At 39.3% G+C, this 14,308-nt stretch overlaps 6 protein-coding genes across 6 annotated transcripts; all 6 read left to right on the top strand.

Moving 5' to 3' along the window:
• The first annotated feature begins 1,935 nt into the window (after window positions 1-1,935).
• On the top strand, window positions 1,936-2,574 carry LOC128375457 (heat shock protein 30-like). Its single transcript, XM_053335810.1, has one exon. The coding sequence runs from the start codon at window positions 1,936-1,938 to the stop codon at window positions 2,572-2,574; it is 639 nt and encodes a 212-aa protein (XP_053191785.1).
• A 1,292-nt stretch (window positions 2,575-3,866) lies between these two features.
• LOC128375453 (heat shock protein 30-like) lies at window positions 3,867-4,505 on the top strand. The gene has a single exon (XM_053335805.1). The coding sequence runs from the start codon at window positions 3,867-3,869 to the stop codon at window positions 4,503-4,505; it is 639 nt and encodes a 212-aa protein (XP_053191780.1).
• Window positions 4,506-5,797: 1,292 nt separating this feature from the next.
• LOC128375456 (heat shock protein 30-like) lies at window positions 5,798-6,436 on the top strand. The gene has a single exon (XM_053335809.1). The coding sequence runs from the start codon at window positions 5,798-5,800 to the stop codon at window positions 6,434-6,436; it is 639 nt and encodes a 212-aa protein (XP_053191784.1).
• A 1,291-nt stretch (window positions 6,437-7,727) lies between these two features.
• Window positions 7,728-8,366, top strand: LOC128375455 (heat shock protein 30-like). The gene has a single exon (XM_053335808.1). It carries the CDS (start codon window positions 7,728-7,730, stop codon window positions 8,364-8,366), a length of 639 nt encoding a protein of 212 aa, XP_053191783.1.
• A 1,292-nt stretch (window positions 8,367-9,658) lies between these two features.
• On the top strand, window positions 9,659-10,297 carry LOC128375454 (heat shock protein 30-like). Its single transcript, XM_053335807.1, has one exon. It carries the CDS (start codon window positions 9,659-9,661, stop codon window positions 10,295-10,297), a length of 639 nt encoding a protein of 212 aa, XP_053191782.1.
• Window positions 10,298-11,589: 1,292 nt separating this feature from the next.
• Window positions 11,590-12,228, top strand: LOC128375445 (heat shock protein 30-like). The gene has a single exon (XM_053335798.1). It carries the CDS (start codon window positions 11,590-11,592, stop codon window positions 12,226-12,228), a length of 639 nt encoding a protein of 212 aa, XP_053191773.1.
• Window positions 12,229-14,308: the final 2,080 nt, after the last annotated feature.

Here is a 14,308-nt window from a genome sequence, read left to right as displayed (position 1 = left end):
ACGAAGTAGTTCTGAGTAATCACCTTTACCCTATGATGAAACATGTCTATCCTGATGGGAGTAATCTCTTCCAGGATGGCACTGTCTCCATCCAAAGGACATGAGGAGTCTCTCAATGGTTTGATTAGTGTGAAAATGATGAGAATCATATGCTATGGCCTTCACAGTAACTAGATCTCAACCCAACTGAACACCTATGGGAGATTTTGGACTGACATGTTAGAGTGCACTCTCTACCACCATCATCAAACACCAAATGAGGGAATATCTTGTGGAAGAATTATGTATTTAGCATCAAAATACTCAAAATAAACTACAATGCGTGTATTCATGGTAATAAAGTTACGTAACACAATATTTGTTGGTAGGAAAGATTCATCTTTTTTTTTGGTCTTTTTATGGGATTTGTTGACAATAAGATAAAATATGCAGTATATTCATTAAATTAGAGGTGGATGGCATTTGATTAAAGCCAATATTGGATATAATATGTCATCAAAAAATATGTATCAATGTAATCCTTCTTATAATGTTAGAGGAGACTCACGGTGCCTCTTTAGGTTTTGCTTTTATTACTATCTAGTTATCTGATGTTACGTTGTTCCCCTTTTATATTCTTGATGCTGTGAGGCCTTATTTCATTGACACACAAGAGGAGCAATACTCATCATTATTGCAAAACGTTAAATTGCTGTAAGATTTTCTGAAAAATAGAAATGAGCATGTCAGAATTCAGGCAGTTGACCAAAAAAGAGTATAAAACACATGTTGAGATTTTATTGTATTCTTTTGTTTTGTGGTACTAAATACTCTACTACCCACAATACCATGTGGGGCAGCAGGAGTCTGGTGCATTGGTAATGCTTGCATCGGTTTTTGTTGTTTTAGCTTTTATTTCATCCTGCCATGGAGGCCAATGTGCCTTTGCTTTTGCCTTCATGCCCTGTTCATGTATGAAATGTATTGTACAGTGTAGTCCAAGCTCTGGCGTTGAAGTGATCCATCCTTCCAACACTCCCTGTGAAGATTTAAACCTTTAGTATTGACTGACAATGATGGTCTCAGAATTCAGGACTCAACACCCGTTGCCACCGCTGCTGGTGCCAGTGAAGTGTTATTGTCTAAATATATCACTGCTATCTGAAACTCCCATTTGAAGATTGTTTAGGAGGAAATGGTTGAAGACAGTCAGATGTTTGTTTTTTAATCATCATGCACAAACTGCTATATTGCCATTGAGTATTACAAATTCATCTTATTCCATACTTTCCTTGGTTTCAAAAGAAAGCATTTATATCGAAAGCATGATGGAAATGAAATGTGATGTTGAGAGTGTACTTGAAGTCTGTGCAGTTTTGAAACATTGATTCATAAAATGTTTAAGGTCTTTGTGTGCTTGACTGGGATCAGTTTATCTTTGTGTCTCACTTTCTTCAATCACAGGGTCCTCTATTTTGTCCTTGTTATCTGTTGAGATGGGAATGAAATCAAGAATGAGCACATATGGTGGAGTGAATTTTTATATATTCAAATGGTTATTACTGTATGTAAACATTGACATTACGTACTGTATAAACATTATATAACTGCAATAACATATTCTAAAACCAAGAAATGTAAACAAACTAAAGCCACAAAAGATTTTATTAATGTACTACCAAAAGTTTACCTACATCAAGTGTTAACTGAACATGAGGGTTTCTGAAAACACAAGAATATTCCAGTGATGTCATCACTTCCTGGGAAACAGCTCCTCCCAGTGGACAGTTGTGGTAATGGCCAGAAAGTTCCTGAAGACTCTGGACCTTCTCCAGTTAGAATATAAAAGCTGGGACAGTCCTACTGCTGAGACAGAAAGCAACACAACCAACACAGAGGAGAACAGACACTTTCACAGTCTTTCATCTCACAACAAGAGGACTCAACACACTGAAGATGCTGTGCTCTCATGGACTCCAGTCTACTCTCAGTCCATTCATGGACTTCTACTGGCCTGTACGCAGTCTGTGGCCAGACGTCAAACCTCTGCTCTACCAGCAGGATCTGCTGCAGAGAAACCTCCAGGAGCTGCGCAGCAGTCTGGAGCTGATGGACAAACTTCAGGACAAGATCCTGGAAGAGACAGAGCCTTTCCAAACCGCTGCGGCCGTGCAACCAGTCTCCTGCCATCTGAAGAAAGAAGGAGAACACTTTGGCCTGACCCTGGACACTCAGGGCTTTTCCCCAGAGGAGCTGTCTGTCAGGCAGGTGGGCAGGAAGCTGAGAGTCAGCGGGAAGACAGAGAAGAAGCAGGAGGATGGGAAAGGCTGCTATTCTTACAGATGCCAGGAGTTCAGACAGGAGTTTGATCTGCCTGAAGAGCTGAATCCTGAAGCCATCACCTGCTACCTGGCTCCAGATGGGAAGCTCCACATCCAGGAAGCCAAAGATATATGTGTGGAGGACGCTGAGAGAGAGCTGCCTATCGAGAAGAGCTCAGAGGAGAAACCACAGCAGAGTGTTTGTTCACACACAGAAGACAGCAGCACAGAGACAGACGATAGCACACAGGACAAACCTGCAAACATGGACTGATTTCTAAGATGTTTTGACAATGTACATTTAGAAGTGTTAAATGAAGATGATCATATGTGCTTTTGTATACCTGGTAATAAATAAATATATTGACAACTGAGCAATGTCTCCTCCATTTAAAAATGTCTTATTTTGTTAGAAATTAAAACATTTTAAAAGATAGAAAGAAATTACACCTTGTAATTTGTGACCCTGAAAATATATTTTATCTCACAAAAATTTCTCCTCTTTTAAACTTGATGCTTAAAAAGATAAAGGATCAGTTATGTATTTTCAATCTTCTATATTTGTCAGTCAATCTAGTAAAATATCAATTTTGAATCAACATTTCCTCGCCAAAGACCTTAAATTATTGAAATGTGAAATTTTACTTCAAGACTGAGGAGGAAAATGTAAGAAAAAGACACTTTCAATTTCATCTTAACATAGGTTATAATAAATTATATCAGCCACCGATTAGCCATAAAATGAAAACCACTTAGATATGAAGTAAATGAACTGAATTATATCATATTAAAGGCACATGTGAACTGCTGACATATATTAAGTAACAAGTGAATAGTCAGTCCTTGAAATTGATGTGTTTGAAGCAGAAAAATTGGCAAGCGTAAGGATTTGAGTGACTTTGACAAAGGCCAAATTGTGATGGCTGGGTAACTGAGTCAGATTATATCCACAACTGCAGATCTTGTGGGGTGTTCCCAGTATGGAATGACAACTGGTGAACCTGCAACAGTGTCACAAATGTCAAAAGCTCATTGATGCACATGGGGAATACAGGCTAGCCCGTCTGGTCCAATCCCACAGAAAAGCTACTGTATCAATAATTATGGTGGCTGTTGTTAGAAAACTATAGATAGTTATCGCAAGGTAACTCACATTATTTTATCAACTTGTTGACTTTATGACTCTTCTCCACTTGAGCCAGTGTTACAATATGTTCTAACAGTTTGTGTTATCCTGTAATTGCTACTAATGACCACAGTCATGGCTATTAAATAAAAGTTTCATGGGATCACTAACTATCTGCAACGATGATGAAATCTAACATTAAATATATTTAGGTAGTGAACTCATCAAGTGATGTCATCACTTCCTGGGAAACAGCTCCTCCCAGTGGACAGTTGTGGTAATGGCCAGAAAGTTCCTGAAGACTCTGGACCTTCTCCAGTTAGAATATAAAAGCTGGGACAGTCCTACTGCTGAGACAGAAAGCAACACAACCAACACAGAGGAGAACAGACACTTTCACAGTCTTTCATCTCACAACAAGAGGACTCAACACACTGAAGATGCTGTGCTCTCATGGACTCCAGTCTACTCTCAGTCCATTCATGGACTTCTACTGGCCTGTACGCAGTCTGTGGCCAGACGTCAAACCTCTGCTCTACCAGCAGGATCTGCTGCAGAGAAACCTCCAGGAGCTGCGCAGCAGTCTGGAGCTGATGGACAAACTTCAGGACAAGATCCTGGAAGAGACAGAGCCTTTCCAAACCGCTGCGGCCATGCAACCAGTCTCCTGCCATCTGAAGAAAGAAGGAGAACACTTTGGCCTGACCCTGGACACTCAGGGCTTTTCCCCAGAGGAGCTGTCTGTCAGGCAGGTGGGCAGGAAGCTGAGAGTCAGCGGGAAGACAGAGAAGAAGCAGGAGGATGGGAAAGGCTGCTATTCTTACAGATGCCAGGAGTTCAGACAGGAGTTTGATCTGCCTGAAGAGCTGAATCCTGAAGCCATCACCTGCTACCTGGCTCCAGATGGGAAGCTCCACATCCAGGAAGCCAAAGATATATGTGTGGAGGACGCTGAGAGAGAGCTGCCTATCGAGAAGAGCTCAGAGGAGAAACCACAGCAGAGTGTTTGTTCACACACAGAAGACAGCAGCACAGAGACAGACGATAGCACACAGGACAAACCTGCAAACATGGACTGATTTCTAAGATGTTTTGACAATGTACATTTAGAAGTGTTAAATGAAGATGATCATATGTGCTTTTGTATACCTGGTAATAAATAAATATATTGACAACTGAGCAATGTCTCCTCCATTTAAAAATGTCTTATTTTGTTAGAAATTAAAACATTTTAAAAGATAGAAAGAAATTACACCTTGTAATTTGTGACCCTGAAAATATATTTTATCTCACAAAAATTTCTCCTCTTTTAAACTTGATGCTTAAAAAGATAAAGGATCAGTTATGTATTTTCAATCTTCTATATTTGTCAGTCAATCTAGTAAAATATCAACTTTGAATCAACATTTCCTCGCCAAAGACCTTAAATTATTGAAATGTGAAATTTTACTTCAAGACTGAGGAGGAAAATGTAAGAAAAAGACACTTTCAATTTCATTTTAACATAGGTTATAATAAATTATATCAGCCACCGATTAGCCATAAAATGAAAACCACTTAGATATGAAGTAAATGAACTGAATTATATCATATTAAAGGCACATGTGAACTGCTGACATATATTAAGTAACAAGTGAAGAATCAGTCCTTGAAATTGATGTGTTTGAAGCAGAAAAATTGGCAAGCGTAAGGATTTGAGTGACTTTGACAAAGGCCAAATTGTGATGGCTGGGTGACTGAGTCAGATTATATCCACAACTGCAGATCTTGTGGGGTGTTCCCAGTATGGAATGACAACTGGTGAACCTGCAACAGTGTCACAAATGTCAAAAGCTCATTGATGCACATGGGGAATACAGGCTAGCCTGTCTGGTCCAATCCCACAGAAAAGCTACTGTATCAATAATTATGGTGGCTGTTGTTAGAAAACTATAGATAGTTATCGCAAGGTAACTCACATTATTTTATCAACTTGTTGACTTTATGACTCTTCTCCACTTGAGCCAGTGTTACAATATGTTCTAACAGTTTGTGTTATCCTGTAATTGCTACTAATGACCACAGTCATGGCTATTAAATAAAAGTTTCATGGGATCACTAACTATCTGCAGCGATGATGAAATCTAATATTAAATATATTTAGGTAGTGAACTCATCAAGTGATGTCATCACTTCCTGGGAAACAGCTCCTCCCAGTGGACAGTTGTGGTAATGGCCAGAAAGTTCCTGAAGACTCTGGACCTTCTCCAGTTAGAATATAAAAGCTGGGACAGTCCTACTGCTGAGACAGAAAGCAACACAACCAACACAGAGGAGAACAGACACTTTCACAGTCTTTCATCTCACAACAAGAGGACTCAACACACTGAAGATGCTGTGCTCTCATGGACTTCAGTCTACTCTCAGTCCATTCATGGACTTCTACTGGCCTGTACGCAGTCTGTGGCCAGACGTCAAACCTCTGCTCTACCAGCAGGATCTGCTGCAGAGAAACCTCCAGGAGCTGCGCAGCAGTCTGGAGCTGATGGACAAACTTCAGGACAAGATCCTGGAAGAGACAGAGCCTTTCCAAACCGCTGCAGCCGTGCAACCAGTCTCCTGCCATCTGAAGAAAGAGGGAGAACACTTTGGCCTGACCCTGGACACTCAGGGCTTTTCCCCAGAGGAGCTGTCTGTCAGGCAGGTGGGCAGGAAGCTGAGAGTCAGCGGGAAGACAGAGAAGAAGCAGGAGGATGGGAAAGGCTGCTATTCTTACAGATGCCAGGAGTTCAGACAGGAGTTTGATCTGCCTGAAGAGCTGAATCCTGAAGCCATCACCTGCTACCTGGCTCCAGATGGGAAGCTCCACATCCAGGAAGCCAAAGATATATGTGTGGAGGACGCTGAGAGAGAGCTGCCTATCGAGAAGAGCTCAGAGGAGAAACCACAGCAGAGTGTTTGTTCACACACAGAAGACAGCAGCACAGAGACAGACGATAGCACACAGGACAAACCTGCAAACATGGACTGATTTCTAAGATGTTTTGACAATGTACATTTAGAAGTGTTAAATGAAGATGATCATATGTGCTTTTGTATACCTGGTAATAAATAAATATATTGACAACTGAGCAATGTCTCCTCCATTTAAAAATGTCTTATTTTGTCAGAAATTAAAACATTTTAAAAGATAGAAAGAAATTACACCTTGTAATTTGTGACCCTGAAAATATATTTTATCTCACAAAGATTTCTCCTCTTTTAAACTTGATGCTTAAAAAGATATAGGATCAGTTATGTATTTTCAATCTTCTATATTTGTCAGTCAATCTAGTAAAATATCAACTTTGAATCAACATTTCCTCGCCAAAGACCTTAAATTATTGAAATGTGAAATTTTACTTCAAGACTGAGGAGGAAAATGTAAGAAAAAGACACTTTCAATTTCATCTTAACATAGGTTATAATAAATTATATCAGCCACCAATTAGCCATAAAATGAAAACCACTTAGATATGAAGTAAATAAACTGAATTATATCATATTAAAGGCACATGTGAACTGCTGACATATATTAAGTAACAAGTGAATAGTCAGTCCTTGAAATTGATGTGTTTGAAGCAGAAAAATTGGCAAGCGTAAGGATTTGAGTGACTTTGACAAAGGCCAAATTGTGATGGCTGGGTAACTGAGTCAGATTATATCCACAACTGCAGATCTTGTGGGGTGTTCCCATGTGGAATGACAACTGGTGAACCTGCAACAGTGTCACAAATGTCAAAAGCTCATTGATGCACATGGGGAATACAGGCTAGCTCGTCTGGTCCAATCCCACAGAAAAGCTACTGTATCAATAATTATGGTGGCTGTTGTTTGAAAACTATAGATAGTTATCGCAAGGTAACTCACATTATTTTATCAACTTGTTGACTTTATGACTCTTCTCCACTTGAGCCAGTGTTACAATATGTTCTAACAGTTTGTGTTATCCTGTAATTGCTACTAATGACCACAGTCATGGCTATTAAATAAAAGTTTCATGGGATCACTAACTATCTGCAGCGATGATGAAATCTAACATTAAATATATTTAGGTAGTGAACTCATCAAGTGATGTCATCACTTCCTGGGAAACAGCTCCTCCCAGTGGACAGTTGTGGTAATGGCCAGAAAGTTCCTGAAGACTCTGGACCTTCTCCAGTTAGAATATAAAAGCTGGGACAGTCCTACTGCTGAGACAGAAAGCAACACAACCAACACAGAGGAGAACAGACACTTTCACAGTCTTTCATCTCACAACAAGAGGACTCAACACACTGAAGATGCTGTGCTCTCATGGACTCCAGTCTACTCTCAGTCCATTCATGGACTTCTACTGGCCTGTACGCAGTCTGTGGCCAGACGTCAAACCTCTGCTCTACCAGCAGGATCTGCTGCAGAGAAACCTCCAGGAGCTGCGCAGCAGTCTGGAGCTGATGGACAAACTTCAGGACAAGATCCTGGAAGAGACAGAGCCTTTCCAAACCGCTGCGGCCGTGCAACCAGTCTCCTGCCATCTGAAGAAAGAAGGAGAACACTTTGGCCTGACCCTGGACACTCAGGGCTTTTCCCCAGAGGAGCTGTCTGTCAGGCAGGTGGGCAGGAAGCTGAGAGTCAGCGGGAAGACAGAGAAGAAGCAGGAGGATGGGAAAGGCTGCTATTCTTACAGATGCCAGGAGTTCAGACAGGAGTTTGATCTGCCTGAAGAGCTGAATCCTGAAGCCATCACCTGCTACCTGGCTCCAGATGGGAAGCTCCACATCCAGGAAGCCAAAGATATATGTGTGGAGGACGCTGAGAGAGAGCTGCCTATCGAGAAGAGCTCAGAGGAGAAACCACAGCAGAGTGTTTGTTCACACACAGAAGACAGCAGCACAGAGACAGACGATAGCACACAGGACAAACCTGCAAACATGGACTGATTTCTAAGATGTTTTGACAATGTACATTTAGAAGTGTTAAATGAAGATGATCATATGTGCTTTTGTATACCTGGTAATAAATAAATATATTGACAACTGAGCAATGTCTCCTCCATTTAAAAATGTCTTATTTTGTTAGAAATTAAAACATTTTAAAAGATAGAAAGAAATTACACCTTGTAATTTGTGACCCTGAAAATATATTTTATCTCACAAAAATTTCTCCTCTTTTAAATTTGATGCTTAAAAAGATATAGGATCAATTATGTATTTTCAATCTTCTATATTTGTCAGTCAATCTAGTAAAATATCAACTTTGAATCAACATTTCCTCGCCAAAGACCTTAAATTATTGAAATGTGAAATTTTACTTCAAGACTGAGGAGGAAAATGTAAGAAAAAGACACTTTCAATTTCATCTTAACATAGGTTATAATAAATTATATCAGCCACCGATTAGCCATAAAATGAAAACCACTTAGATATGAAGTAAATGAACTGAATTATATCATATTAAAGGCACATGTGAACTGCTGACATATATTAAGTAACAAGTGAATAGTCAGTCCTTGAAATTGATGTGTTTGAAGCAGAAAAATTGGCAAGCGTAAGGATTTGAGTGACTTTGACAAAGGCCAAATTGTGATGGCTGGGTGACTGAGTCAGATTATATCCACAACTGCAGATCTTGTGGGGTGTTCCCAGTATGGAATGACAACTGGTGAACCTGCAACAGTGTCACAAATGTCAAAAGCTCATTGATGCACATGGGGAATACAGGCTAGCCCGTCTGGTCCAATCCCACAGAAAAGCTACTGTATCAATAATTATGGTGGCTGTTGTTAGAAAACTATAGATAGTTATCGCAAGGTAACTCACATTATTTTATCAACTTGTTGACTTTATGACTCTTCTCCACTTGAGCCAGTGTTACAATATGTTCTAACAGTTTGTGTTATCCTGTAATTGCTACTAATGACCACAGTCATGGCTATTAAATAAAAGTTTCATGGGATCACTAACTATCTGCAGCGATGATGAAATCTAACATTAAATATATTTAGGTAGTGAACTCATCAAGTGATGTCATCACTTCCTGGGAAACAGCTCCTCCCAGTGGACAGTTGTGGTAATGGCCAGAAAGTTCCTGAAGACTCTGGACCTTCTCCAGTTAGAATATAAAAGCTGGGACAGTCCTACTGCTGAGACAGAAAGCAACACAACCAACACAGAGGAGAACAGACACTTTCACAGTCTTTCATCTCACAACAAGAGGACTCAACACACTGAAGATGCTGTGCTCTCATGGACTCCAGTCTACTCTCAGTCCATTCATGGACTTCTACTGGCCTGTACGCAGTCTGTGGCCAGACGTCAAACCTCTGCTCTACCAGCAGGATCTGCTGCAGAGAAACCTCCAGGAGCTGCGCAGCAGTCTGGAGCTGATGGACAAACTTCAGGACAAGATCCTGGAAGAGACAGAGCCTTTCCAAACCGCTGCGGCCGTGCAACCAGTCTCCTGCCATCTGAAGAAAGAAGGAGAACACTTTGGCCTGACCCTGGACACTCAGGGCTTTTCCCCAGAGGAGCTGTCTGTCAGGCAGGTGGGCAGGAAGCTGAGAGTCAGCGGGAAGACAGAGAAGAAGCAGGAGGATGGGAAAGGCTGCTATTCTTACAGATGCCAGGAGTTCAGACAGGAGTTTGATCTGCCTGAAGAGCTGAATCCTGAAGCCATCACCTGCTACCTGGCTCCAGATGGGAAGCTCCACATCCAGGAAGCCAAAGATATATGTGTGGAGGACGCTGAGAGAGAGCTGCCTATCGAGAAGAGCTCAGAGGAGAAACCACAGCAGAGTGTTTGTTCACACACAGAAGACAGCAGCACAGAGACAGACGATAGCACACAGGACAAACCTGCAAACATGGACTGATTTCTAAGATGTTTTGACAATGTACATTTAGAAGTGTTAAATGAAGATGATCATATGTGCTTTTGTATACCTGGTAATAAATAAATATATTGACAACTGAGCAATGTCTCCTCCATTTAAAAATGTCTTATTTTGTTAGAAATTAAAACATTTTAAAAGATAGAAAGAAATTACACCTTGTAATTTGTGACCCTGAAAATATATTTTATCTCACAAAAATTTCTCCTCTTTTAAATTTGATGCTTAAAAAGATATAGGATCAATTATGTATTTTCAATCTTCTATATTTGTCAGTCAATCTAGTAAAATATCAACTTTGAATCAACATTTCCTCGCCAAAGACCTTAAATTATTGAAATGTGAAATTTTACTTCAAGACTGAGGAGGAAAATGTAAGAAAAAGACACTTTCAATTTCATCTTAACATAGGTTATAATAAATTATATCAGCCACCGATTAGCCATAAAATGAAAACCACTTAGATATGAAGTAAATGAACTGAATTATATCATATTAAAGGCACATGTGAACTGCTGACATATATTAAGTAACAAGTGAATAGTCAGTCCTTGAAATTGATGTGTTTGAAGCAGAAAAATTGGCAAGCGTAAGGATTTGAGTGACTTTGACAAAGGCCAAATTGTGATGGCTGGGTAACTGAGTCAGATTATATCCACAACTGCAGATCTTGTGGGGTGTTCCCAGTATGGAATGACAACTGGTGAACCTGCAACAGTGTCACAAATGTCAAAAGCTCATTGATGCACATGGGGAATACAGGCTAGCCCGTCTGGTCCAATCCCACAGAAAAGCTACTGTATCAATAATTATGGTGGCTGTTGTTAGAAAACTATAGATAGTTATCGCAAGGTAACTCACATTATTTTATCAACTTGTTGACTTTATGACTCTTCTCCACTTGTGCCAGTGTTACAATATGTTCTAACAGTTTGTGTTATCCTGTAATTGCTACTAATGACCACAGTCATGGCTATTAAATAAAAGTTTCATGGGATCACTAACTATCTGCAGCGATGATGAAATCTAATATTAAATATATTTAGGTAGTGAACTCATCAAGTGATGTCATCACTTTCTGGGAAACAGCTCCTCCCAGTGGACAGTTGTGGTAATGGCCAGAAAGTTCCTGAAGACTCTGGACCTTCTCCAGTTAGAATATAAAAGCTGGGACAGTCCTACTGCTGAGACAGAAAGCAACACAACCAACACAGAGGAGAACAGACACTTTCACAGTCTTTCATCTCACAACAAGAGGACTCAACACACTGAAGATGCTGTGCTCTCATGGACTCCAGTCTACTCTCAGTCCATTCATGGACTTCTACTGGCCTGTACGCAGTCTGTGGCCAGACGTCAAACCTCTGCTCTACCAGCAGGATCTGCTGCAGAGAAACCTCCAGGAGCTGCGCAGCAGTCTGGAGCTGATGGACAAACTTCAGGACAAGATCCTGGAAGAGACAGAGCCTTTCCAAACCGCTGCAGCCGTGCAACCAGTCTCCTGCCATCTGAAGAAAGAGGGAGAACACTTTGGCCTGACCCTGGACACTCAAGGCTTTTCCCCAGAGGAGCTGTCTGTCAGGCAGGTGGGCAGGAAGCTGAGAGTCAGCGGGAAGACAGAGAAGAAGCAGGAGGATGGGAAAGGCTGCTATTCTTACAGATGCCAGGAGTTCAGACAGGAGTTTGATCTGCCTGAAGAGCTGAATCCTGAAGCCATCACCTGCTACCTGGCTCCAGATGGGAAGCTCCACATCCAGGAAGCCAAAGATATATGTGTGGAGGACGCTGAGAGAGAGCTGCCTATCGAGAAGAGCTCAGAGGAGAAACCACAGCAGAGTGTTTGTTCACACACAGAAGACAGCAGCACAGAGACAGACGATAGCACACAGGACAAACCTGCAAACATGGACTGATTTCTAAGATGTTTTGACAATGTACATTTTGAAGTGTTAAATGAAGATGATCATATGTGCTTTTGTATACCTGTAAATAAATAAATATATTGACAACTGAGCAATGTCTCCTCCATTTAAAAATGTCTTATTTTGTCAGAAATTATAACATTTTAAAAGATAAAAAGAAATTACACCTTGTAATTTGTGACAATGAAAATATATTTTATCTCACAAAGATTTCTCCTCTTTTTACACTTGATACTTCAGAAAATATATTAACAGCTGAACAATGTTTCCTTCATTTAAAAATGTCTTATTTAGTCAGAAATGAAAAAACTTGAAAAGATAGATAAAAAGACAGTTTTTGGCTCTTGAACATTGAAATGTGTATTCATCACACCCACTGATCTCATAGGACTTCTATTCTTATTGACTGTTACTGGATTACAATATTCAGCTCACATCATAAACAATATTTTTGTTTTCAATATCCAAAATCCACAACATAAATGCTTTAATTCAAATCCAAACTCAAAACACACCTGTTCCAACTGGTATATTCACTCTGACACTGTGTACTGCACTTGTTTTTAGGTTTGATGTTTTATTCTCTGCAAGGTGACCTGGGGTGACTTGAAAGGCGCCATCAAATAAAATGTATGATGATTATGATGATGATGATGATGATTAATAGTAATATTAATAATAATATTAATAGTATTATTATTATTATTAATGCATTGAATTATGATCATCATATGTGCATTTCATGTTTGTAATTTTTAAAAATCAATTACATATAAAGCTTGTATTGTATTGTATTGACATTTTTATTTTATAATAGAAAGAAAGAAAGAAAGAAAGAAAGAAAGAAAGAAAGAAAGAAAGAAAGAAAGAAAGAAAGAAAGACAGTAAGAAAGAAAGAAAGAAAGAAAGAAAGAAAGAAAGAAAGAAAGAAAGAAAGAAAGAAAGAAAGAAAGAAAGAAAGAAAATACAATTTAAATCGACATGATGAAGACCTTTTACTTACTCAATCTTGCTTAAGTGACATCTGTCACATTTACCTTTTTGCTCAAGGTGCCTATGATTTTGAGCTAAGATTTCAAATGAAATTGTTTCTATTTATTACAATTAATTAGCTGATGTTGTAAACACATAAAACTTCAAAATCATAAAGCATAATAAACTGTAACCATGTTCAAGTGATATGATAAAACCAATTCTCCAAACCAAAATATATATAAAACATATCTTTCTCTGATCATTTCTGCCTGCATGTGAACAAAGGAAATAGGAAAAGGAAGCTTAGATCTGTGTTATCTGTCATTCAAATACTCAGGAATCTTTCCTTTTCTGCCGCAGTTAACCGGTGGTGGTTACTTTATATGTGCATGATTCATCAGTGTATCCTTTATATATGGCTACATGTATTTATTCACTAAAAACTTGCACCTATGATAAAAGGTGGAACTTTTCTTATGATTTCAAATTTATGAATGCATCAAGGACAAAGTCAATATGTTTTTAAATACGCATTTTCAGAACAATCATCTAGCTATATTTTCTTCCTCATTCTCTTTTACAATTAATCATTCCCCTCAAGCTGCTGTTCTTTAGGTAACATTGATTTATGGCACAACGTATGAGACAATCCTGAACGTGTCTACTACAATAATGTTTAAAGAAAAGACTGGTTAAGTAAGAGTATTTTGATAAGGATGTTGGATGCTATCAGATCTGTGACCTGTTCTTCCTCTGATCTAATGGACAGACTCCAAAAAGACTGCTTTCATAGCTGATTTTGCATACGCAGATATGATTTATTATAATCATTATGTGCATATCCTTCACAGATATAAAAGATATGAGCGTGGTCAGAATGTGGACCACACCTTTGGGCTTTTTGTGCATTTGAACTTGCTCAGCATTGGAGTCAAAATAACAGGTGTCTACCACTGAACTGTTGACCAATGCATTCAATTAGTTCTTACTAACTGTATGAGTCAAATGACAGCAGTGACTGGACAAGGATATAACACACAGGCCCTATGTACTCATACAGGTGTTTTCCCTTCTACTGGCTGATAAGACCTCAGCA

This window comes from Scomber japonicus, chromosome 16 (genome assembly GCF_027409825.1).
Source record: "Scomber japonicus isolate fScoJap1 chromosome 16, fScoJap1.pri, whole genome shotgun sequence".
Classification (NCBI taxonomy): Eukaryota; Metazoa; Chordata; class Actinopteri; order Scombriformes; family Scombridae; genus Scomber; species Scomber japonicus.
Note: the sequence above shows the minus strand (reverse complement) of the source record. Positions and strands in the feature narration are given on the sequence as shown.